At 38.3% G+C, this 23,420-nt stretch overlaps 2 protein-coding genes across 2 annotated transcripts in view; both read left to right on the forward strand.

The window, feature by feature from the left end:
* Positions 1-134: 134 nt before the first annotated feature.
* On the forward strand, positions 135-10,652 carry ARMT1 (acidic residue methyltransferase 1). The gene is made up of 5 exons (XM_062572387.1): positions 135-211; positions 1,313-1,418; positions 1,893-2,134; positions 3,586-3,751; positions 4,784-10,652. Exons 1-5 carry the CDS (start codon positions 159-161, stop codon positions 5,549-5,551), a joined length of 1,335 nt encoding a protein of 444 aa, XP_062428371.1. The 5' UTR covers positions 135-158; the 3' UTR covers positions 5,552-10,652.
* CCDC170 (coiled-coil domain containing 170) overlaps positions 8,875-23,420 on the forward strand; it is a 53,084-nt gene continuing 38,538 nt past the window's right edge. The window contains exons 1-3 of the mRNA XM_062573056.1: positions 8,875-8,883; positions 11,409-11,470; positions 20,922-20,949. Of these exons, the coding sequence (XP_062429040.1) occupies positions 8,875-8,883; positions 11,409-11,470; positions 20,922-20,949 (99 nt within the window). The remainder of the gene's footprint in view (positions 8,884-11,408; positions 11,471-20,921; positions 20,950-23,420) is intronic.

Below are 23,420 nucleotides of genomic sequence, written 5' to 3' on the forward strand. Positions count from 1 at the left end.
CGCGCCCCCACCCCATCCCATCCCATCCCCGCCCCCACCTCAGGTCGCCCGCCCGCCCGCCGGCGCGCGCGGCGAGGACCGTTGACCTACCCGTAACGTCCGGCCGCCTCGCCCTACTTCCGGGGGGCGGGGCCAGAAGCTCGGAGGGGCGGGGCAAGATGGCGGCTGCGGCAACGGCGCTACCGGTCTCCCTCTCGGGCAGGTTTAAAGGGTCCGTCGGTGCCTGGCGCGCGCTCGTAGCCGGCGGAGCAGTGAGGGGCAGGAAGAGCCCGCGGGACCGGCTGGTGCTGCCACCCGCCACCACCACCCCCGGCTGGACAGTGGGCGCCTTCGCTTGCCGGGTCCCGCGGCCTGGCGGCGGGCGGGGCGGGGCCGCAGGCGGCTCTCGGCCTACCGCAGGGCGAGGGCGGGCGCGGCGGGGAGGGGAGGGGAGGGGAGGAAATCCCTCGGCCTGGGGTGTCGCGCCGGGAGGCGGCGCTGTGGGTCCGACGCTGCGCCGGGTCCCCGGGGGAGCGGCGGGGCGCTGCGCTGGCCGCTCCGCGCTAGCCGCCGCCGGACGTGCCGAGCTCCGCGGGCGTTTTCTCTCCTCGCCTTGTTGTCGCCGTGGTCCCTGACTACTGGTGGCTGCAGTAGGTCTTGGAAGATTATAAACTATGTTTCTCCTAGGTTTCCTTAGGTCTGCTACCCAGTGCTGGGTAACTGTTGAGTTCTAACTGTTTGAAATCGGGCTTCGACGCTAGGGATGGAAATCTTTAAGTACATTCGTTCTCTGTCCAGTTTCAGTTAAAGTTCTCTGTACGGTTATTCATGCCTTGCTAATTGACCCTCTCAAAAAGGGAGAAAGGGCAAAGCTAAATCAAGTGTGTATTGGAGAGTAAGTGGCACAAATTTTGTGGTGTTAGAGTTGGTGATACATCTGAACTTTATATATAAAGTTTACAGTGTACATATAGATATAAAGCTATATCTGAGCTTTAATCTATTCTCTGTGATTTTAAATTTAAATCTCTTTGGTTTTCCTTCTTTGTAACTGAGCAATTAGAGATAGCATTTTTGTGTGGAATTCATTTAAATTTTCATGCTTTTGCTTGGGCCAACCAGTTAGTGTTTCACTCTCTGAAAAGACAGATTTCCCTTTGTTTCCTCCAGAGGTAGATTGGAGAACTTGACCAATTCAAGATTTATTTTTGGTGTCTATTCCTTTAAAGACAATTGAACTTGTTTTTCAGAGCTTTCGTTTATCAAAAAAAAAAAAAAGAGTACTTTATTGCTTTTGCTCTCAGTAGTAAAATGTTGATTCTTTGATTTTTAGATCTTTTGCGTACGTTACAATTAAAGACAGACTGCCTCAGATCCTCACAAAAGTTATTGATACTTTGCATCGACATAAAAATGAATTCTTTGAAGAATATGGTGAGGTAAGAATACAGTTTCTCTTTGTTAAATACTGAGAGTTTCTTGTAATCCTTGAGATCCCTCTCTTTTGTTGTTACTAGTTTCTTCCTATTGCCAGTACTTATCTTTCTTAATCTCTTTGTTCCTTTTTTCATCATCTCTTGTAGCTATCTTTCATTTCTGAACTCTCCTTTCTGTGTAATGTTTTTCTGATCTTTCTCTTCTCCAGCTGTCTCAGTTTCTCCTTTGTCTCTGTGTGCTGTCTAATATACTTTAGCATCTTTTGAAGATGAGTATTTCAAGTTGCTCTTGAAAAAAGAGCAAAAAATCCAATCTAAAAAGTCCAGTATTTGATTAATTTTAAGATGCATTAGATGTAAAATGAGGTTTTGATGCTGGCTATTAAAAGTTTATTACTTACTCTTCTGAAAATTTGATCTATGGTGCCATAGGAATGAATATTCAGAATAGGAACTTTTGTTTTCCACTTATTTCAGAAGGGTGTTGAAGCAGAGAAGCGAGCTATATCTTTCCTCTCTAAATTACGAAATGAACTGCAAACAGACAAACCAGTGACCCCTTTAGAAGATGAGCTGGCAGATGCTGCACTGTGGAACCAATACCTGGACTTTCAACGAAATCTGTCAAATGGGAATGGAGAACCAAGCTGGTTTCAGTCCCCTTGGTTATATGTAGAATGTTATATGTATCGAAGAATTCATTCAGCATTAGCACAAAAGTAAGTCTTTGCAGGCTCAATATCTTCTTTCTGTCCAGGAAGACAGCTGAAGAATAAGATAGAAGGAACTTAAATATTTACGATACTTTTCCCTTGCGTTCTACTTTAAATTCAAAACTAGTACTTTTCCTGTCTTCCATGCAGCATTCCATGCAGCAGATTTTAAATCTGCTGCAGTTTTTTTCTGCTCCGGGTTCCGTGACGTGCTCTGTACCAGTACTCTAATTTTTTTTTCTCTAGATACCTTATAAACCAACATATATTGAGATCTGAAGGTTATTTAGTATTTTTTTTTAAAGGCTTAGGAGTCTAGAATTATCTCTTAATAAAGACATCAGCATAAAATGCAAAATGAGAGAGCCACTGATATGTTGGACATTTCAACTTGTCTTGCTGCTAAAAAGCTGAAGAGTTTGAGAGCCTTTTCTGATCGCAGCAGACTGACTTAAACATCCTCTGTTGTTCATTCTACGCAATCTTCTTAGTGACAGCTGTATTTTCAGGCCATATATTGCATCAAACTTTGGGAGCTGATCTTGGTTAAAAATAAATTGACAGGAAAATTTTGTTCTGGAGCTGTGGAGAGGTGCCAGTACCATGTAATGGGGTAGGAGTGAGCAGTAAAGGCCCCACTACTGCCAAAAAAACAATTTAAGCTTCATGCGTAGTGCAGTCCCCTTAGTATTACAGGGATGGAGGCGCAGTAATGAGATTTTGGTTCAGCTTGTATATTATGTAATTTCAAATCTTTTAGCAAAAACTTAAAATACGAGATGTATTTTCTGGGTTTCGCTTTAGAAATTGAACTGATACTTTTTATTAGTAAGCTCTTAAGTTTCTCTGTCATTTAACTGCTTTTAAGCATATGCTTAGATGGAGGTTCACTGAATCTTTTGCCAAAAGGTGTAACTGCAAATATGTCTTTTGTTATGTATAAAACGTATATATCTGTCCATTTTGAGAACTAAATTATTTTATCTTCTCTGTCATGTTATTTTTCCAAAGTCTGTTTAACTACCATAAGAGGCTTTGGTATGGAAATACACTTCTATAATGATCAATGCACTTAAAATTGGGGCAACTATTCACTACATTTGTTCACTTGTATGTTATAATTTTAATCCTTTTTTAAATGAATAATGGAGTTCAAAAATTGCTAGTATATGTGCAGTTCCCAAAATTGTAGTGATTGAAATAGTTGGTCATTTTCAGAATATATTGCTAATAAGATAAAGATGTCCAGTTTATTGTTTGTATCGGTAAGGTATGATGTCAAACTTACTGGAGTTGTGTAAGAATCCACTATGACAAATCAGAACTGGAAAGGCTAGCATCCCTGATACTGCCTAATAAAAGCTGAGCTCTAAGCTTAAATTTTCATGGATATTTCCTGTGCTGTCAATAAAAATGTGGGAAGTATATTAATATACTTGTTCCTCTTTTATTTTTAGCCCACCTATTGACAACTTTGATGTATTTAAGGAAGGAAAAGCTCAAAGTTTCTTTGAATCTCAACAGGCAGTTATTGCCTTATGCACTTACTTTCAGGAACTTCTTAGGAACGTCAAGGATCTTGATGAGAAGCAACTTCAGGGGGAACTTTTTAAGCTACTGCAGGTAAACCAGTAATGTTTAACACAAGAACTTAATCCTTTTTTGACAAGCAAACCTTGAGGTTATAGAAATTTTAAATTTTGCATGGAAATAAAATCTAGTTCTTCTGCTCATAAGAATGCTACAAACTCCTGACAGCTGTACTGTGTTGTTATTCTGGTAATATTTAAGCTTTGTTTGCTCATATTAAGTTTGATATTTTCGTTATGCTGCTAGTTTTGTTGTGTGTTTCAAAATTCATGTTACTCTCTTGAAAATAGTATCTCCAAAGCTTTTAAATCAAGTTCAAGATGGCCTTTGCTTAACCGTAACATTTTGAAATAATTCATTTTACTGATACAAATTTTTGAGTTCTTTTCTGGAAAAATGTTGGCAGTCAATTTGTGTTGGAAGAGGTTTAAAGCATTTTTATAACTTCGTTACTCTTGAAATAATGCCTTTGGATAGAACATGAAATATCATAGGATTACAAATGAATCCATTAGCTGGCAACAACGCACACCTAACTATTTGATAGGTCTTTATAAAGATTTATAAAGACTTCATTGGTATATGTTTAAATTCATGAAAAATAAAAATAGTTTATACTTAAAATATCAGTTCTTACTCAGCTTCACATCTTGCGTAATTTATTCTGCTTTTATTATTTCCTTTTATGTATTCCCACTGAGACTTTCTGGAATTAGTCTGCAGGGTGTGTGTGTGTATATGTATACACACACACACTTTTTTTTTTTTTTTTTATATTGTGATTGGGCATTTGTGTTAATCTGAATCTTCCACCTTTGTCACTCCTGATGCACATTTGATGTCTACATAAATACAGAGCAGTTTGGTTTCTTCCAAGAGATCTTTCCTGTATTAAGATTTCTGTCCAAGAAGCTGAGTTTTATTTTAGCTTTCAGGAAAATGTGGAGTCAGAGCCTTCATGTCCCTAAAATAAAAACAAATGCTCTTCAGTGTGTGTAAAGTTTAGAATGTAAATACAATGAGGCTTAAATCTTTTTTTTTTGTTTGTTTTTTCCTTCTTTCTAGGCGGCACTGTGGGGAAATAAGTGTGACCTTTCTTTTTCAGCTGGTGAAGACAGCTCTCAGAAATCTAGTCCTTTACAGTCCCTGGAAGACCTGATGCCTTGCATCTTAGTGAATGATATGGAAAAACTTTGGTCGCTACTTATAAATGCCAAAAAAAGAACTACAGATAAATCTATTGTTAGAGTTGACATAATCCTGGATAATGCTGGATTTGAACTTGTAACTGATCTTGTATTGGCTGACTTTCTGTTATCATCAAAGCTAGCTGATGAAATCCATTTCCATGGAAAAAGTATTCCATGGTATGTGTCAGATACCACAAAGCATGATTTTAACTGGACTATTAAACAACTGCAGTCAGCTAATCATATGTGGATGTCTAGATGTGGGATAAATTGGGAGGGCAATTTAAAAAAGGGAGTTTGGGTTTACCATGATCACATGTTTTGGACTTTGCCACATGAGTTTTCTAGTATGGCTAAAGTTGCTCCTGATTTGTATGCTGATTTACAGAAGTCAAACTTGCTGCTTTTTAAAGGTGATCTAAACTATAGAAAATTAACAGGAGATAGAAAATGGGAATATACTGTTCCATTTTATCAAGCCTTGAACAAGTTTCATCCTGCACCTCTCTGTAGTTTGAGAACACTGAAATCTGACACTCAGGTTGGTCTAAAACCAGGACAAAGTGAACAAATTCAGGCTTCTGAACCTGATTGGATGATAAATGGGAAATACGGTATAGTTCAATTTGCTGCTCTTGTATGACTCTGGTTAATACACTTTCTGATACTCTGATAGATTTAGTCTGATTGTTTCAACTATTTTCTCTGTTCCATGCTTGACTCAAAGGTTCATTTTTTTGCTTGCACTTTTTTCCCAGGTTGTTTGTTATTATGGTTCCATAAGACATTGACGTGCAAAAGTTTACAAATTGTTTATATATAGATATATTAAAATGCAGTTTGATTTATTTTCTTAATGTCCAGTGTTAACAGAATATATTTAAGATGAACACTTAGTGGTCCATATTTTTTTCCTCGTCAGTGGGTAAGGGAGTTTATGCCTAATCAGTGAAGAATTTGTTTCAGAAACTTTTTCCTCAGCCACACCTTGGCATGTATTTATTTCAGCGTAATTTGTGTTTTACATGCCATGAATTGCATGAAAACTAGTACTTGGGGGAATGTAAAATTCTTTGCAGCCTGTTGTGGGACCCTGTTTTAAAGCTGTGTAAAATTGAGTTGACTCTTACCAAGACCTTATCACATAAAATCTGTGTCTATTACTTGCTCTTTTTCCTCAATGGAATGACTTCTCAAAAGAGAATGACTTTCCTCAAATGACTTCTGATGTTTTTCAGTGACAATCTTGAGTATATCCAGAAGTGCATTAAGGGAAGAGCTTTTGGGTCATACCTGGTGTATGTACTAATTTTCATTTTGAAAATTACATTTAAATTTGAATTTTAGAATACAGGGGAATGATGCTAGCTGGTTTTCCTGCAGGAGGGTAGTCATCCCATCGGGCATGAAGATCAGACCTGGAAGTAGGAGAGAGGATAGTCTTTAAGAGTGTAGAAGGTATTGCTAAGACCCTTTACGAAAAGAATCAATTATTTTGGTAGGCAGAATTTTAAATTTATTAAAGACTTGTATTAAGGGGGTGCTGTCCAGCAGTGTTTGTGGTTTGAGGCTTGCCTGCATCCTTGCATTGTGAGGATTTTCTTTACTTGTAAAATCTAACTTAAGGAAAATTAGGCTTGGCATCTTCTTGGGGGAAGTACAGGCCCAGCTGCACTGGGAAGTGTACACTAGAGAAGCACCTGCCATAGCAGGAAAGCAGCTCTGTGGAGAAGGACCTGAGAGTCCTGCTGGACAGCAAGTTAACCGTGAACCAGCAATGTGCCCTTGTGGCCAAGAAGGCCAATGGTATCCTGGGGTGCATTAGGAAGAGTGTGGTGAGCATGTCAAAGGTGGTGATCCTGCTGCTCCACTCAGCCCTAGTGAGGCCACATCTGGAGTACTGTGTCAATTTCTAGTCTCCCCAGTACCAGAGAGACCTGGAACTTCTGGAGACAGTCTAGTGTAGGGCCAAAAATGTCTACAAATACCTTAAGGGAGGGTGTCAAGAGGATGGAGCCAGACTTTTTTCAGTAGTCCAGAGTGATAGAACAAGAGGCAATAGGCACAAACTGTAACACGGGAAATTCCACCTGAATATGTGGAAAAACTTCTTTACTGTGAGAGTGACAGAGCACTGGAACAAGTTGTCCGGTGAGGCTGTGGAGTTCCCTCCTCCGGAGGTATTGAAAACATGCCTGGATGTGATCTTGTGCAATGTGTTCTAGGTGACCCTGCTTGAGCAGGAGGTTTGGACTAAATGATCTCCAGAGGTCCCTTCCAACCTCAATGATCCTGTGATACTGGTTGCTATTGGAGTTGCTAAGTTCATGTTTCCTCCTGTCTACCCTGGTCTCAAATTACCTCACTCAGTTTCAGGGAAAACCTAAAAATATTTTAGTGGTTCTCAGATGAAGTGGAGGCAGAAGTGAATTATCCATTTTTAAGGAAAAGTTAAAAATAGATTCTGACATATCGAGGTATTTCCATAGTTTGAAGTAGTGCCTTTGGTAGGGGGACTATTCTGATGCCAGTGATAACTGCAGGTTTGTTAGAGGATGGTGGCTAATTTTCCTATAGAAACTGTGATCAGTGTGTGCTGAGGTCTAGAGTTGCTAGAACAAGCAGAACTTCCCCTGTGGTTGTGCCTAGCAGCCAAGGCTGTTGTGTTACAGAGAAGAGGAGCAGACAGTAGAGAGTCTTCCACAGATGCACAATGAAGAGTACAGTACAGTGGTCTTATTTGAGTACATACTGCAAATGAAGAAACAGGTGCTATGACAAGGGAGCTAGAATAATTGATGAAGTAGGATTAAAAAAGACTTTTGCACTTACAGTTAACCTAAGGGAAGGGTAAATTTTGGCAGGACTAAAGAGAGGGAAGATAGGGCAGTGTTCTGCAATTAGACAACGCTATTCTGGGCTTGGGAGAGTGGAAGGGGTACAGTTCCCTTTCAATCAGAATGAGAAGGGAGACATTTTGCCACTACTTTCATTGGAGAGAATCTGCTGCTTCTGTGAGTTACTGTATTCATACAGTAAAGGTCTATACAATGGATAAGCATGTTCCAACTATTGATGACTTTGTGGTCTTTCTGCATCTGAAAGTATATTAGTATTTTTAAGTTACAAAGTCAAGTATTCAAAAACCTACATGCTAGGAATTTCAGGAGGCAATATGATACAGTAAATAAGTTTCTAATTTTGTGAGACATAGCTTTAGTGTTTTCATTTCTCCTGTGTGTCTGGATTAGTACCTCTAAAGGATAAATACTTGTTCATCTTTAGGTACTTGATGGAACTGTGTAAGCTAGAACTCCAGTCAAGAGAGCTGAGGGTCAGGCTGCCAGTCTCTGGAGAGAGCTTGGGGAAGCATGAGCTTGGTGCTTTGGTCAAATACATAAACTGCGTGTTGAATCTGGGTACTGGAGCCTTAGTATCTCACCTGTGTATTTTGTAAACTTTTATCAAATGTACTTTGAAGCAACAACTTTAGGTCAAGAACAGAAGATGGAAGTTGTGGAGTATGTGCAATGAAAAATCGTTGCCTTGTTCAAGGAAACAAAATAAAGAATGAATCAGACTTGTTTGTCAACAGTAAGCTTCTGCCTTTGTTTGCTGGAGAAGTCTGAAAATGTGTAAATAACAAGGCAAGATGAGAAAGGATTGTTTCACTGATGAGACCATCCCTGAATAGAGTTGCCTCTTGCACAGTCCTTACAGATGGTGAGGAACTCGGTTTTATTTTTCACCAGTTTTTGATCTGTCTCTGTATGTGCCCAGGTTACCTCCAGGGTCTGACGTCCTAATGCAGATCAGTGAAAACTTATATTCTGAAATTATGTTAAATAAAAACCACCAAAGTTCTATATTACTTAACAAATACATCAGTATGTGCTCACTATTGATTAAATTTTCTAACTGGAGATTGTTGCATTAATGTTTGTGAGGAAGTATGATAGTGCCTCCATGGATACTGTAAGTAATTCTTTAGGTTAGGCTTTGAATGGTAATGTAATACTGTCTTGATGAAACGTCATGCTGAAAAAAATAATTAGTTTTATTCTCCAGTTTATTAAGACAGCACTTGTCTCTTCATTAGGAACAGATGTTTTTATGGTAATAGATGATGTGACTATGTAATTACATTAGGAATGCACAGCTTTAACTTCCAAATATTTTATTGCTTGATTGTTGTAGCTATAACTGGCAAGTGTCATCTATAGACAGAATTGAATATAGAGCATGCTTTTCTGTTTGGTTGACTGTATTTTTCTAAAATATGGATTGCTAGAAGAAAAAGAAATGGTGTTGAAATACCAGAGTTACATTATCCCATGCCACAAAGAAATAGTGAAGGCTATATTATTCTGAAGAGGCAGTGTGCTTTGCTCTTTAGTCAGCTACAGTTTAATTGAAAACAATGTATTTAGGAAGCACTTCCTTAGATATTCAGTTTTAATTACTCAGTAATGTACCTTCATGAAATACCTGATGCATTTAGATGGAATTTATTGTTATAGTACAGCATAAAGCATGCAATATACATTATAATATAGCACAAACATTTTTCTTGGGCATTCAAGAAAATTACTTTTTGCACATCTGTTACAACTGATTGCCCAAAATGCTTGTTCAGTATAACTCAGGGGCTGCTGATTTCTGCACTGTAATGTTTGGTATTTTCTTGTTGTGCCATTTGAGTATTTATAGCAGAAATAAGGGCATTTTCAATAATCCTATGGACCACCACAGACTAAAGTCTTTTGACTTCTATTTTTTATTTTATTCTACCTTTTGAAAACTTTGTAAGTCAGTTTTGGAGCAATAGTGATGACTTCCATCTTTGAACCAATAGGAAAAATAATGTTACAGGCACCCTGAAAACTAGTATAGTATGTTTGTCTGAATACTTGAATGCTCACTAAGTAAGATGTATGCAATAATTCTGTATGTATTTGTGGCAATAAGATGGGGCTTCTTAAATTGATGTGGAAAATCAATTTGTATGATTGGACTTTAGCAAGATACTGAAATAAAGGATAAGATTTTGTGGAAAAATCAAACTTCATTCTATTATTTCAATGGCTGGAAAAGCCAACTTAAAAAAAAAAAAAAAAAAAAAAAAAAGTCGTCTCAGTTCCTGGAATCTTTGCCTGTGGCATAGTTTTAGTATAAAAGCCTATAAAGCCTATATCAGCCAATAAGCTTTCATAAGAAACAGATTTAAGAGGTGGATATCATAACATTTTCCTTTTCCATAATACTACTCTGCCTTGAAAAAGATTCTACCTTACTGCATACCAGTATCTGTTCTTGTTTAAATTTAAAAAATTTAAAGCATTGAGACTCTCTTAATATATCTGATGATTGTTTACTCAGGTTAATATAGCTGGCAAGTTTGAATGTTGACAGTTGTTCACACAGCATTTCTGAGCATGTGTTAATAGATCTGGAATTTGGAGTTATCAGTATCATTTTCCAAACCTGTGAGTGCTCCATATATTCTCAGCAAAAATAGAAATACTGTAGTGCTTTACTAAGCATAACTAAAATCTCTGCATCACTTTGCATATTTACATGTATTGCTGGTGACCTCTAGCCCCTACCCTACCTTGTTGACATTGAAATAATTCCTTTAAAGTTCATAGTGTATATGTGTTAATGGCTGACATACTTAAATTCTTGCTTCATGTGAAGCATATTTATCTCCTGTAGTCTATCAAACATGTTCACTCTACTACACAAAAATTACTACTATGAAATGTTTTATTTTTTAAAAAAATAAATTGTATATAAAATACTAATTCCCCCCAAAATGAATTCTGTACAGAACTACTGGAATTTGTATTCCATTTAATGTTTTATTTTCTTACCAAGCTTTTGTTTACTCAAGATTTCACAACAAAAGTTCAGGAAGATTTTCATTTCATGCAAGAAGATAAGCTCAAAATCATCAATGACTTAAAGGATTTTAAAATAAAAATCATGCAAATTGTGAAACTAGGTTGTTCAAAATTTTTATTTAATTTCTTTACAATACGGCAGCAAACCTATGAGAGACATTTCCCTACGCCATGAACTGTTGGTGCTACTTTTGTCCTAAAAGTTTTCAAAGCTCTTAGGAATTTTTATTCTAACTAATATACAGACATAGTTCTATTACTCCTGGAAATAATAAGAGCACTTAAATTTATGTAGATAAAATAATCAATCCAAATTCTGACTCAGTATTATGATTGTATGTTCTGCAGATAAATAAAAATGCCTTTTCACAATTTAAACTGTTTTTGAATCTTTGTATTTGACTTTTTCTCTTCCCTTGCTGCAGGGAAAGAAATACAAAATGTCATACTACAATCATATAAAACAATTAAATATGTGGTATTTGTACCTCTTTTATTGCCTGTGTTTGTGACCTATATCATCATCATCATCACTTAAATTTCCTGTGAAGAAACTTTCATACTTGTAGTAGATGGGTGTGTTTTTTCCTTTCTCAGGATTCTTCACGTTTCTTCCAAGTCTTCAATGAAGTGAAAAATCTGGAGCTGAGCAAGCTGAGGTAAGATATATTGCTTTTTGTCTGTTTGTTTGTTTGTTTTTGTAATGATTACTAATTGATTACTATCATAACCTCTTTACTGAGCAGTCTATGTTCAGACTGATGTTTTCCAAGTGACTGTAAATGATACAGGGCCTGTTGATAAATTTAATTGCATCTTCCATTGTGCATTTTGCACTGAGTTTCATCTGCCACTATGGTATTTCTCTCAGGGAGTCATTTTACAGAAGGACTTGGTTGTTACCCAATTTGGAGGCAATGCTTGATATCGAGGTAAATGGATCATGGATTATAGTCGGAAGCCCCGAGCTAAACATTCGGACTTCCTACGCAGTGTGTGGAAACAGGCTGTATGGAAACCGTACCCAGTCAGCCATTATGCTGCCTAAAACTGGCACATCTCCAGGGGGAGATCTCCATAGGGACATCTCCAGACGCTCACCCCTGGAGTTCAGGCACCTGCAGAAGAGGGTTTTCTGCCTGCTTATATTTTAGCATACAGAATGCTCTGCTGGAGGTGAGCATACAGAGTTTCTTTGAAACAGCTGAGCAAGGCTCATTTTTTAAAATGCTTGAATACTTTAAAATAATCCTATCCTGGATTCTGTCCCGTGGGAATAGGCAGACCTAGTAGTTCTCCCCACTTCCTGATGGGGCATCAGGAAGGAGGAGAGAAAAAAGCTTCAGTATAGATTTTAGTAATGCACAAACTTATACTGCAGCCTTTCATACAGTTGGGGTATCTCAGTATCTGTCTAGTTGTCTATTTTAATGTGCATTAGTCTTCATGCATCATTCTTCTAGGACTCCTACAGGCCCCAGTAAGCTTTCCTCACTTCCCTCTTTTCACTAGGATCTCAAATATCTCTTCTCTCCATGGGTAGTAGCTCTTACTCTGTTACTCATTTACATTTTTTTAAGCTCTCACAAGTGTTTGAACTGGAGTGCTAGCAAAATGCAGATTTAAGGAATGTTATTTTAGCCTGTGGCATACTGAGTACTTTGAAAGGCAATGTAAGCTAATTTGTGTCTTATTAGACTTTCTCTGGTCCAAGTACCAAGAAATATGGAACCATAGGGGTCCTCAGAACAATTGCTCTCCATCCATCCATACCTCACAAAGTATTCCTGTTGTGTGCAAAATAACTGAAAATGCAGAACTCTAAGAGCCGAAAGAAGACAGCAGATGTAATGAAGGACTGCAAGAATCTAAAGTAAGGGCAAGGTGTTTCTCATATTTCCTCAGATTTCTTTTTTTTTTTTTTTTTTTTTTAGCTATAAGCTACATAAGAAAGTGTTACAAAGCTTACTTCTCCAAAGTATACTAGTGTGCTCTTTACTCTTGAAATCTGAATTCTGTTTTTAATTGATAAGTGATATAAAGGGGATGATCTCTGAAAAGCATATCCATGATTTCTTTAACTCTTTCATATGGACTTGAACCAATTTTGAACAGTTTTTATATTTCAAGAACTTAATTTTTGTAATGGCTTTTGTCAATCCTTGATAGAATCGATTTTTTTTTATGTGCAGACATTTTAGCACTTCATGCTAGAATCAAACAAATATCACAATATATATTTTATGGATAGAAGAAATGAGGCATAATATAAATGGTTATGCTAGATTGGGTGGAAGAAACATAAATTTTAGGGTATTACCCAATCCACCTCCTCATGAGACTTAACTTTGGAATTACTCAGATATATCCATGCTCCTTTACTTACAGAAAATTCAGGTAGGAGCAGATATTTCTGTAACCTGATTCTTAGGTCTTATTTCTGTGTTTACTATTAGTATTTGAATTTCATAACCCAGATCAGTTTTGATATCCTTCTTCAACATGGATGGAATGGAGAGTTCATATTAAATATATTTTAAAATTATTTTACCTTTAAAAATCAAATGAGAATAATTTTATTAGGTGCATAGATACAAGAGATTCTGCATCATTCTTTGCTCTGAAAAGCTGAGATTTAGTATTTACATATTTTGTATAACAGCATTATGGCAGGCTATGGTTTTGTACAAAGAATCTCATTCATAAAAATGAGTCCTTGCAATTATTTTAAATCAAATATTCTGAATAGCCTTCCTCCAATCTTTATTTCTTGACCCCTTCAAAGGAAATGTGAATCATTTTGAGAACTCTAGGGTTATTTGCTAGGTGTTAAACTTTAAAATGCTTTAAGTGTTATACTGAAGATCACTTTAAATCTAGATTAAATTTTATAGCTCTACTATAAGAGACAGCCGCAAGAACAGTTCACTACCCATTAGCAGGGGAGTAGAAGCAAGTGGCTGAAGTGGAGCTCTTAAACCAGCTGTGGCACTGTAGGATTAGTGATGGGGAAGTGTAGTCAAATATGTACTTAAGGTAGGTTAGGACAGTTTCACAATCTTTTGAAGATAAATCTACACACTGTTCCTGTAGCAGGATTGATTAGGTTGTAATCAGACCCTGCACTTACGACACTTCAGTCGAAATTGGAGGGAGACTTTAAAACTTGGACCAGATCTATGCTTGTCTTACGTAAGATGGCCAGTACAAATATAACCTGGCAGAAGTGTTTAATAGGTTTGAACAGCAGAGTGAGTTTATACTGGATCAATATTTTGCATCATGTAGCTATAGCAGTTTAGATCCGATGCAGAGAACTGCTGAAACCACAGCAGAGACTTGCACTCTGCAGGCTGCAGTTCCCTGAAGTCCATCAGACAGCAGCAGCCTGCTCCTGCCCTGGGTAGGTGTCCCTGCCTTGCGCTCGGGCAGGCTGCAGCATGCCTATCGCCTGCTGCAGAGCCTTTCAGTGAACGTGGTCGCGAAACTTTTTTTAATTTTTTTATTTCCCCACCCCCACCCCCTTGGCCAAGTTGGTTGCCTATCAGCGTGGCAGACTTGCTGCTGGTCAGAGGGGAAGGCCCTGGCAGGAGAGGCAGTGAGATGTGCAACAAAGGCTGGCACAGGCTGTGGCAGCCAGCACTGCATTGGGCTGTGCTGCTGTGGAGCTGCCAGCTCAGTCTGAAGCAACTCTATTAAAATTATTTTTGTAAATGACACTAGGAACAAAGATATAATATGCATGCAGGTGCCACATAATGAAGTATAGTTATTTAATGTATGCATTGCTCAAGAATTCCATCTTGCTATCTGTTAGTTTTGCATTCACTTTGGCTTTTACCAGCTTGGCCGGTACTCTATTCTTCTCTACCATTTCCTTTGTAATTCCAAATCTATCCTTTTCTCCTTCCCTGTTCCCCAGTATGTCTTACCTTTCTTTCAAATCAACAGCACAATTAGCCAATTTGAAAATGTGAAAACTTTTGACTGGACTCTCTAGCTAGCCTAAAATTTTAGGTACCTTACATAGTAGAACAATCACAGGCATAGAAGGAAAAGTGTTCAGGAGCATCATCCTCACCAAAATATTAAGATTTGGTATTACTGTAGATTTTTATCACTTTGGGAAAAAATTTGTCTCGGGAACTAAATGCAATTCAAACTTGGAATTAGGAATTGTCTAAGTTTTTTTATTTTTTTTTTTGGGGGGGGGGTTGTTTTTTTTATTAAATCTGAGCTGTAGCAAGGTGTCCTGGATGCCCAAGTTCTGCTTCTGGTTAGGAACCCTATTCTTCCTCTGATTTCTTTCCAGCCTGGCTCTCTTTGTAACTTTAATACCACAAAACTAGGATCCCTGTTACCGCGGTGGCAACAGCTGCGTTCAGGGGATAGCTCCCTTCAGAGGGATAACTACAGCATATGACTCACACTTTCTCTACCTCTCTGCCTGTTCTGTTAGAACTAGATAGTTTTCATATAGAAATGTCCTAGTTTCATTCATTTACTAAAGCAACAGTAGGATCATCTGTGCAGACAGACCTTAAGAACAGTAGTTTTTATAAGAAATTTTTATACCTCTATTTCTATACTAGACTATTTTGTCTTAGTTAGCACTGCCTCAGCCCCACGTTGGTCTCTGCTGTTTTTCCCCAGGTCTGTTCGCAGCGTTGTTTCCTCCCACTTCATCAAGTTTTCTCCTTTCTGTTTTAACATAAGTTGTTCCTTATGGCAGATGCCACCAGAGGTATGGCTTTGTCCAGCTCTGTGCTTTGAGCAAAGTTGCTCTGTAAAATACAGTGGTTATCCACAGAGGCGTTCCTGTGCTTGGGCTGGGGGGGTCCCTATGCCCCTAATAATGAATGATCGCTTACAGCTGTGTTACAGAAACAGCTCAATAGTAACCCCAGCCTTTCTGTTTCCTTCTCTGGAGAACTGTAAGTAAGTCAGTGTTCCTAGAGGCTGAAGAAAATGTGATGTACTTGGAATTAAGAGTGAATAGAAAAATCATGTAAGATTGCATTGCTCCAAAGGCATTTAGGCAGGCCTGATCAAGCAGCTCACAGAACCTTAACAGTAAAATGGTACATAGTACCAGTACACCTACCTGTCCAAAGGTTTATTTCGTCATGCTAGCTACAGTTCATCTCTTCACATTTTAACTGTGTTTATTGGAGGGGAGGGGAGGAGAAGGACTTCTCCTTTCAGTTGGAGATACTTTGTTGTAATCAAGGCTGTTTGCTTTCTGCTTGCTGTGCAAAGTGTTTTTTCACAGTGCCTTGAAAAAGAGAACGAAAACGTGCATGAAACTGCATCTGCTCTGCTGGCATTAGTTTTGAATTTTGGAACTTTGAATTTGAATTGAGGAAAATGGTAATTTTCTTAGATGCATAAAGTTTTGTTGTTCAGTGTTTATTTGAAGCTTCTGCAAGCATTGCTTCAAAATAGACTTTATTTCCAGGCCCTGAATGCTGCCTTCCCCTCTCCCAGTAAGAGACCCTGTACCTGCCCTCTCCCTCCCTCCTTCCCACACCGGCCTGTGCCTTATGGTGCTGGTGTACGACAGCAGGGCGTGCGGCGGGCTAGAGCCGCCACGGGCAGGTGGCCCCGGCAGCAGCCAGCCCCGCGGGCGCCCGGGGCGCCGGCCTGGCAGCCGGGGTGGGTGCTTCCCAGCACAGCCGATTTCGCTGGGCGTCCTCCAGCGCAGGAGGAAACACGTCTCTACAGGAGCATCGCCGCACTCAAACCCTGCCTTAGCCGGTGGCGTTCGTGACTTCCCTGGGCTGCCATAACGCTGTCGGGCATGCCGCGTATTCTTGCAAATCTAAGGTTAATAGTCCAAAAACAATTTCCTCTGGCCTAAGGGGATTTTTTCACGTGCGGAACAGTATGCTGTGGGTTCTGCAGGGCAAACGCCAGCTTTGAATCCAGAGATTGCTGAAGTCTCTGATGTGTTTCTTACAGCTTAAACTTGGACTTCAAACAAGGTAACTTGGTGGTACCACAGTGGTCCATTCGCTGTTATCTACAGGAGGAAAAAAAAAATCTTCCTGTAGCAGTTCAAAACACATGAACTTCTCCCCATTAATTTAATTCAATTAATTGCTCACATCTAATATTATTACTGTTGTGTGCTTTCAGTACTTCCCCATAACGCCAGGAAAAGCCTGTGTTTTATGTATTATGCTACCGACCACTCCTCTTGTTATCACACTCTTATGCCTAAATGTGTAATATGCTAAATCCAGGAACTTGTTTCCTGACGGAAACGCTTAGCCGTCCTGGTAACGGCCGGTTTGGAAGCTCGCACACCACCCGCCCCCTGCCTGCGCGCCCCCGCGGAGGGGGGCGGGGCCTCAGCAAGCCCCGCCCACGTGGCCCGCCCCGCTGTCGGCCCCGTGCGCGGCTCTCGCGATAAGCCGCGGTGCGCGTTGCTAAGCAACCGGCAGCGGCGGGCCCGGGCGGCCGCGGGCGCCCTGCGGTTCCGTGACGCGGGGGCGTCTAGGCTGCGGAGGTACCGCGGTGCTGCGCGGTAACCCCCTCCCCCCCCCCCCCCCCAATCCCCTCCCCGGGCGGCGGAGCAGGCCCCGCGGAGGTGACTGACGGCACCACCTGGCTGCTGGAGAGTTACCTGTGCGGTTTAGTTGATTTTGTGTGTGTGTATGTGCGTATATATAAAACATATATATATATGTGTGTGTGTATATATATATACATATATATATATATATATATATACACATACACATACACACACACACGTAAGTAATTTCTGCAGTTGCATACTCACGTCAGTTATTGCTGAGTAAACTTCAGGCTTATCTTTACAAATTCAAGGACAAGAACTATTTTTTTTTCTCCTTTCCTCCCCCCCCCCCCCCCTTCTTGTTAAGTGCTGGGAAAGGGGGTATCTCTTATGTAGTAGGAATTTATTGTTATCTAAGAATTTCTCTGCGTTTCTTCCTCCTGGTTTGCTGTCTTTGATGTGAATTTAAAGGAGACGCCCAAGTATATTGATTGCAAAGATGGATCAAACTGTTCGCTGAAGATACAGTCAGAAACTTGTAACAGTTTCTTATTCTAAAGGGGGAACAACCTTAGTGTCTGAATGACTGGTTATCTCCTTAATAGTGAAATGTAATTTTGTAATTACACTATATTGTTCTGAGACCGTCACAAGGTCTACTGCTATCCAATACAATGGTTTGGGCCCGACTGAAAAGTTTTCATTAGCCTTGTTTAGTTACAGAATAGGTAGTAACCCCGTCCCAGGTCCTACTCACCTGAAGTCGGGAGCTTGGAAACATTAGAATATGTCAAAATTCAGAACTATAGTAGAAACTGTGATTTGTGGTTTATAAGCCTCAATTTATAATTAATCAACAATGCTAATCAGTCTGAATTGTGTATATGCCCATGCATTTAACTACATCTAGAGCATTTGCCATTTGTTAACTGTAGTAAAATGGACACTGTAGGAGAATTGCAGGAGTGTTGGCATTGTATGATGGTTTAATATATTTTTTTTTCTTACAAAGTCATCTAACTTCCGAGTTGATCAAGTAAAGACAGTAAAACAACAAGCTTTGTATAAAAAAATCCCACTTAGTCCCCACCTAAGCAGTTAATTTTGTTACACGTTACTCCTTCTAAACATTATCTTAGTAAGTTTTCCAGCAATTTTTATTATTTTGAGACTAAAGACGTCAGCTCTTCCTCACCATTCATTTTGGAAAAGTGGTGAGACAAGACACCAGAGAAAATCCAAATTCCTTAATTTAACTGTATAGCTAAAGGATGAAGTAATGCAAAAAAACATATTAAGCAACGTTTACAGAAGGTGATATGCTACTGCCTTGTAATTGTATTGAGATGACTGCTGTGTTTTATCACATTAAACTTATTATATTTAGATGCAAAATCAGCACATCCTGACAGAAAGGAAAATGAAAGATGGAAATATGTTAACTTCTGCTTGTAATAGTAGAAGGTAAGACTGAAATTTTGATTGTCCTGAAACTTCTGTTTACGCCTATTAGTCAAGTTTGAAATTGGCTTCTTGAGTAAATAACAAAGACAGTGGTTTTTACCTTTCATTAATACCTTTTAATGGTTACTGTAAAAGAAGGTAGCACTGAGCACTGTTCTCCTGAAAGGCATTTAGAAAATTTCTCTGGTAATTTATTTGAGCTATTGGAAACACTTCAGTTTTGCATGTTTCTAGAAAAGTGTACTAATGTGTTTAAAGAAAAAAAAATAGCAGGTATATAACAAAAAAACTTTTTTCAGAATTAAACACACAAAAACTGTGAAGAGTTTGACCTTGTTAGCAGGAAGAAAATAGAGTTGAAAGTGATCAAAAATAATGAGACATATCTGGCAGCTGATATAATGTGAAAGAGTGATAAATCTGAAATGGTTTTGAAATATTACCTGCAAATTTAAAAATGCTATTAATATAGTATTAAAAATATTTTTAGATCTCCAAGGGGAGGCAGGTTTTGCTAAGTATTACACAGAATTAACTTTATCTAAAATATACATAGAAGCTGGTTTATTTACGAACAGAGATTTTTTTTTTCCTGAGTAGATCTGATTTTTGTCTGTTTTCATTTGCGTTAACAGTCTGCTTTATTGTATATTGATGGCTTATTGTTTTGACACTCATTGCTGTGTTTAGGTGCAGTGACTATTCTGAAGCTATGTGCATGCTGCTTGGCTGGTCATTTTTACCAAGCAAAATGTGTAATAGTCAAATTCTGCCTGCCTTCCCTTTATTTGATTCACTAATTAATGTCTGAACAGGGTTCAGCCTCCTGATTTTCATGAAACTTGTGGTTATTTATGTGAGACTTACTTTTTCTCCTGCAGATTTTATGAAAAGTTGTACTCCTAAACTTGTTTCTTATTTTGAAGTAGATTATTTTCCAAAATAAAATTTATATGATCTGTGAATGCTGAAGCAGTTCTTGTCTTTTCTATCAATTTTACAGCAAAGTTTTGAATATGGTGTTGTTGGAACATGTTTCAAATGTTTAATCAGAAAACTAAACTAATTAGATTCTGGAAAACAAACTTTTATCTTTTTTGCTGCTGTTACAATAGAGTCAGAACACAATGTTTAAGCTCCCCTTTTCAGCACTTCAGACCATGCAAAATGATTTTCTATGGATCCCCATTGATTTATAGGACACTTTAGCCTCCTACAGAAGCAATTGGATATTTGGGGACTGAATTTCCTTGTAACTTTTTAGGGAGCTAATTTTGGGTGGGAATGTCTCAACAGTGCAGTCTCCCTGATACTTTGTACTAGATGTTGTCATCTTCTGGTTACAGCAAATAATAATCAGCTGTCGTACTGTGTTAAGACAGTGCATCATATTTTCAGAAATGAAAACCATTTAAAGGTATATCTACATCCATGAATATTAATTTAGGTCATATTAGAAAGAAGTATTATAGTCTCAGGATCTCTCATTTTCTTGCTTTCAGAATATAAACTATTATGACACTGGAATTTGTACAATTGTCTTATTTTCAAATTTGCCCTTTGTCTTTATGTATGTGATTATTGGATAGCCCAGTGTGTCCAATTGTGTACTAAGTTCTGTACAAATGTACAGTTAAAAATGGTCTACTAGTTAACTTATGGTCTAGGGAGAAAGGGGTGCGTTCAACCAATTAAAACTGATTACATGCTTGTTAGGCAGATTTAGTTTTTCTTGATTTATTACTGTAGAGTAGATAGAGGATAAAAAGAAGCTGTGATGAAATGAACAATAGCAATACATATAAAGCAGTTGCAGAAGGAGGTTCTACCTGCCAAAGGCCTATGTTTGCAGCTGAAACGGTGATTATAACTCAAAGTGAAAATGTCTATTTTAGCTAGAGGATGAAAATTTGAATATTGTGGAGGCCATCAAAGCTTCTGGTTTACTAGAAAAGATTTCTTAGTTTTCTGTTTTTTTTCGCCCTATTTAGTTGACAGTAAGTTATGAACTAGTTTAATGAAGCAGGTTATGTAAAATCTTGGAATGCCCTATATCCTCATTTCACAAAATCAGTTTAATTCTAATTTTCAATCTCTTTTCCTCTTTCCCCCCCCCCCTGTAGTTTCAAGGGAAGAACAGAGTCGACAAAGGTTTGTGACTCATTGTTTGTTTTTGACATGGTAACCCTAATGTACTTAGGTGGTTTGGAAATGGGAAGAGGGAACCCCTGCCCTGAGTAGTGTATGTCTGCTATAGGCAAGAGGCAAGGGAAAGAATACACTGGCAGATCACTCAGGGTGATGCTTTACTGAGGGCTTTCTGTTTCAGTAGGGATTTATATGTATATTTTGGGAAAGGGAGGGGAGCAGTGGCAGCAGTGTTTGCCAGGGCTGAAATTAGAGAGAGGAACATCGGGAAAGGATTTTATTAATAAAAGAAAAGTTGACAAAAGCAGAATGGGAATGAGCGACCTGAATGGTTGAAGGTTTTTGAAGTATTTAAGGAGGTATAAAACGAGTATTACTGAAGTTCTGCTGATCTGGAATTAGGTGAAGTTTGCTAATTCAATAACAAGAAGTTGGGTACCAGGAAGGTGAAAGTTGCTATTTTTTTTAAAAGAGAGAGAGAGAGAGAGAGAAAACTCAAAACAAAAATCCCCTCACAGCAACACCAACTTCATGTACTGTACTGATCAACTACATCTGCTGAAAAAATGCCTCTAAGCTGAGTTTTACAACTCTTGCATTTAAATTACTAATAAAGCTGAAAGTCTAAGTAGGTATTACTCATAAATATTGTAAATGTATGTTTAAATTCTGTTTAGAATTTGAGTTGATACGACAAGCTTCATTTTCTTGCAGGTGAATAGAAAGTGATTAACAAAGGTTCATAAGGCAAATGTGAGACACCCCTCCTTCTCCCTCAAACCGGAGTGGTTGAGTATTAATATATAGAATCATAGAATCAGTCAGGTTGGAAGGGACCTCTGGATATCAGGGGGATCACCTAGAGCATGTTAGACAGGATTGTATCCAGGCGGGCCTTGAATATGAAGGTTCCTCCTGTCCATTGCCTCTAATTCTTTTAACATTTTATTTATTTTATTGCCTTAACAGTATTCAGTATAAACTAAATAGTGTTGATGACCTATTAGATTTGATTTTTTCCAGAGAAACTTAGAAGTGCCACATCTGCCTACTAAGTTTTATCTTTGCAGTAGAATCATGCCTGATGAAATGGTTTCATACAAGTATGTTTAATTACCAGACTTGTGAACAGCTGCAGGCAAAAGATTAAAAAAAAACCTATTCACTTAAATATGCATATCTCCTGCCAAAAATATTATAATTATACTAACTTTTCTAGTGTGGTGGTGCAATATATGATTAGCTTCGTATTTACAAAGGCACTTCAAGATGCAGAGAACTACTTCTATAGTAAATCTCACTAAAATTGTGAGTGAGTGAAATCGTGATTCTCATTAACTTTTGCACCTGGCTTCATTTAAATCTATTTTAAATCCTACTGTATTTCCATCTTTGCATTTCCATTTTTTTTAAGTTCATCCCTTTAAAATCTAGTCATATGACAAATGTAGGTTTCAGAAGTTCCAGCTATAAAAGGTTTTCTCGTGTTGATTATTACTGAGGAACAGAGGCCTTCTTTCTTTGGCAACAGTCTATAATCTTTTGTCAATTTTAAGATTTATTCCTTCTGTCTGTAGAGTCAAAATTGGTTGTGTTTGTTTAAGGAAAGAAAAAGAAAATATACAATAATATAGTAATATAAAAGTATTTATCTTTTTATTACTGTTTCCAAGCTCAAGCTATGGTTTTGGAGCCCTGTTGTATTACAGAATGAAACAAAAATCCCTACTTCAAAAGATTTCAAGTGATATTAAACAACAAGTGGAGTAAAGCAAAAAGGCAGACAAAGTATCAGAGACAGCACATGCCTTGCCTTACTCCCTCAGAATGATGATAAGGTGTTGAGAAAATTAGTTGCTCTTTTATCTCAGAGTTTGTGTCCTGTATTATATGTGACCATGAGCTATACTGTATGTATCAATCTGACTTGATGAGTTGCAACTCCTGTGTTTTTGAAGGAGCACAACTGAGTTTTTTTGAGGGAGATCGATGTGATTGAACTGGATGGATCTAACCCAGTGTATATGAGAAAGCTGAAGAAAGATGAAAAAAAGAGTTGACAATATTATATGAACTAATCTAAGGTTGTTTACATTCTATTATAGTCCAAACTAGCAATTTTGCTTTATTTCCTAGGCCTTTTTACTTATGTTTCTGATAGGAGAGGGTTATTTCACTAGATGGTAGTCTGTTTAGAAAACTGTTCTTTCTTTTTGCTATTTTGAGTAGGTAGGAGCTGAGTTTCTGATTTATCTCAACTTGAAAACTGAAGCTGATATACATGAAAGCAGAAGGGCAGCATGTCACATTTTAACTTTATATGTACAAGAGTCTCTGTTAACCTCCTATAAACTCTGGATGCTCCTTTAAAGTCATGGTTTCTGACATCATGAAACCTAAGTATTTTGGAACTTTCTTATCAAGCCGTCTGATGGCTGTTTCCACATGTGGCACATGGCTTTCCTTATCTCAGC

This window comes from Rhea pennata, chromosome 3 (genome assembly GCF_028389875.1).
Source record: "Rhea pennata isolate bPtePen1 chromosome 3, bPtePen1.pri, whole genome shotgun sequence".
NCBI lineage: Eukaryota > Metazoa > Chordata > Aves > Rheiformes > Rheidae > Rhea > Rhea pennata.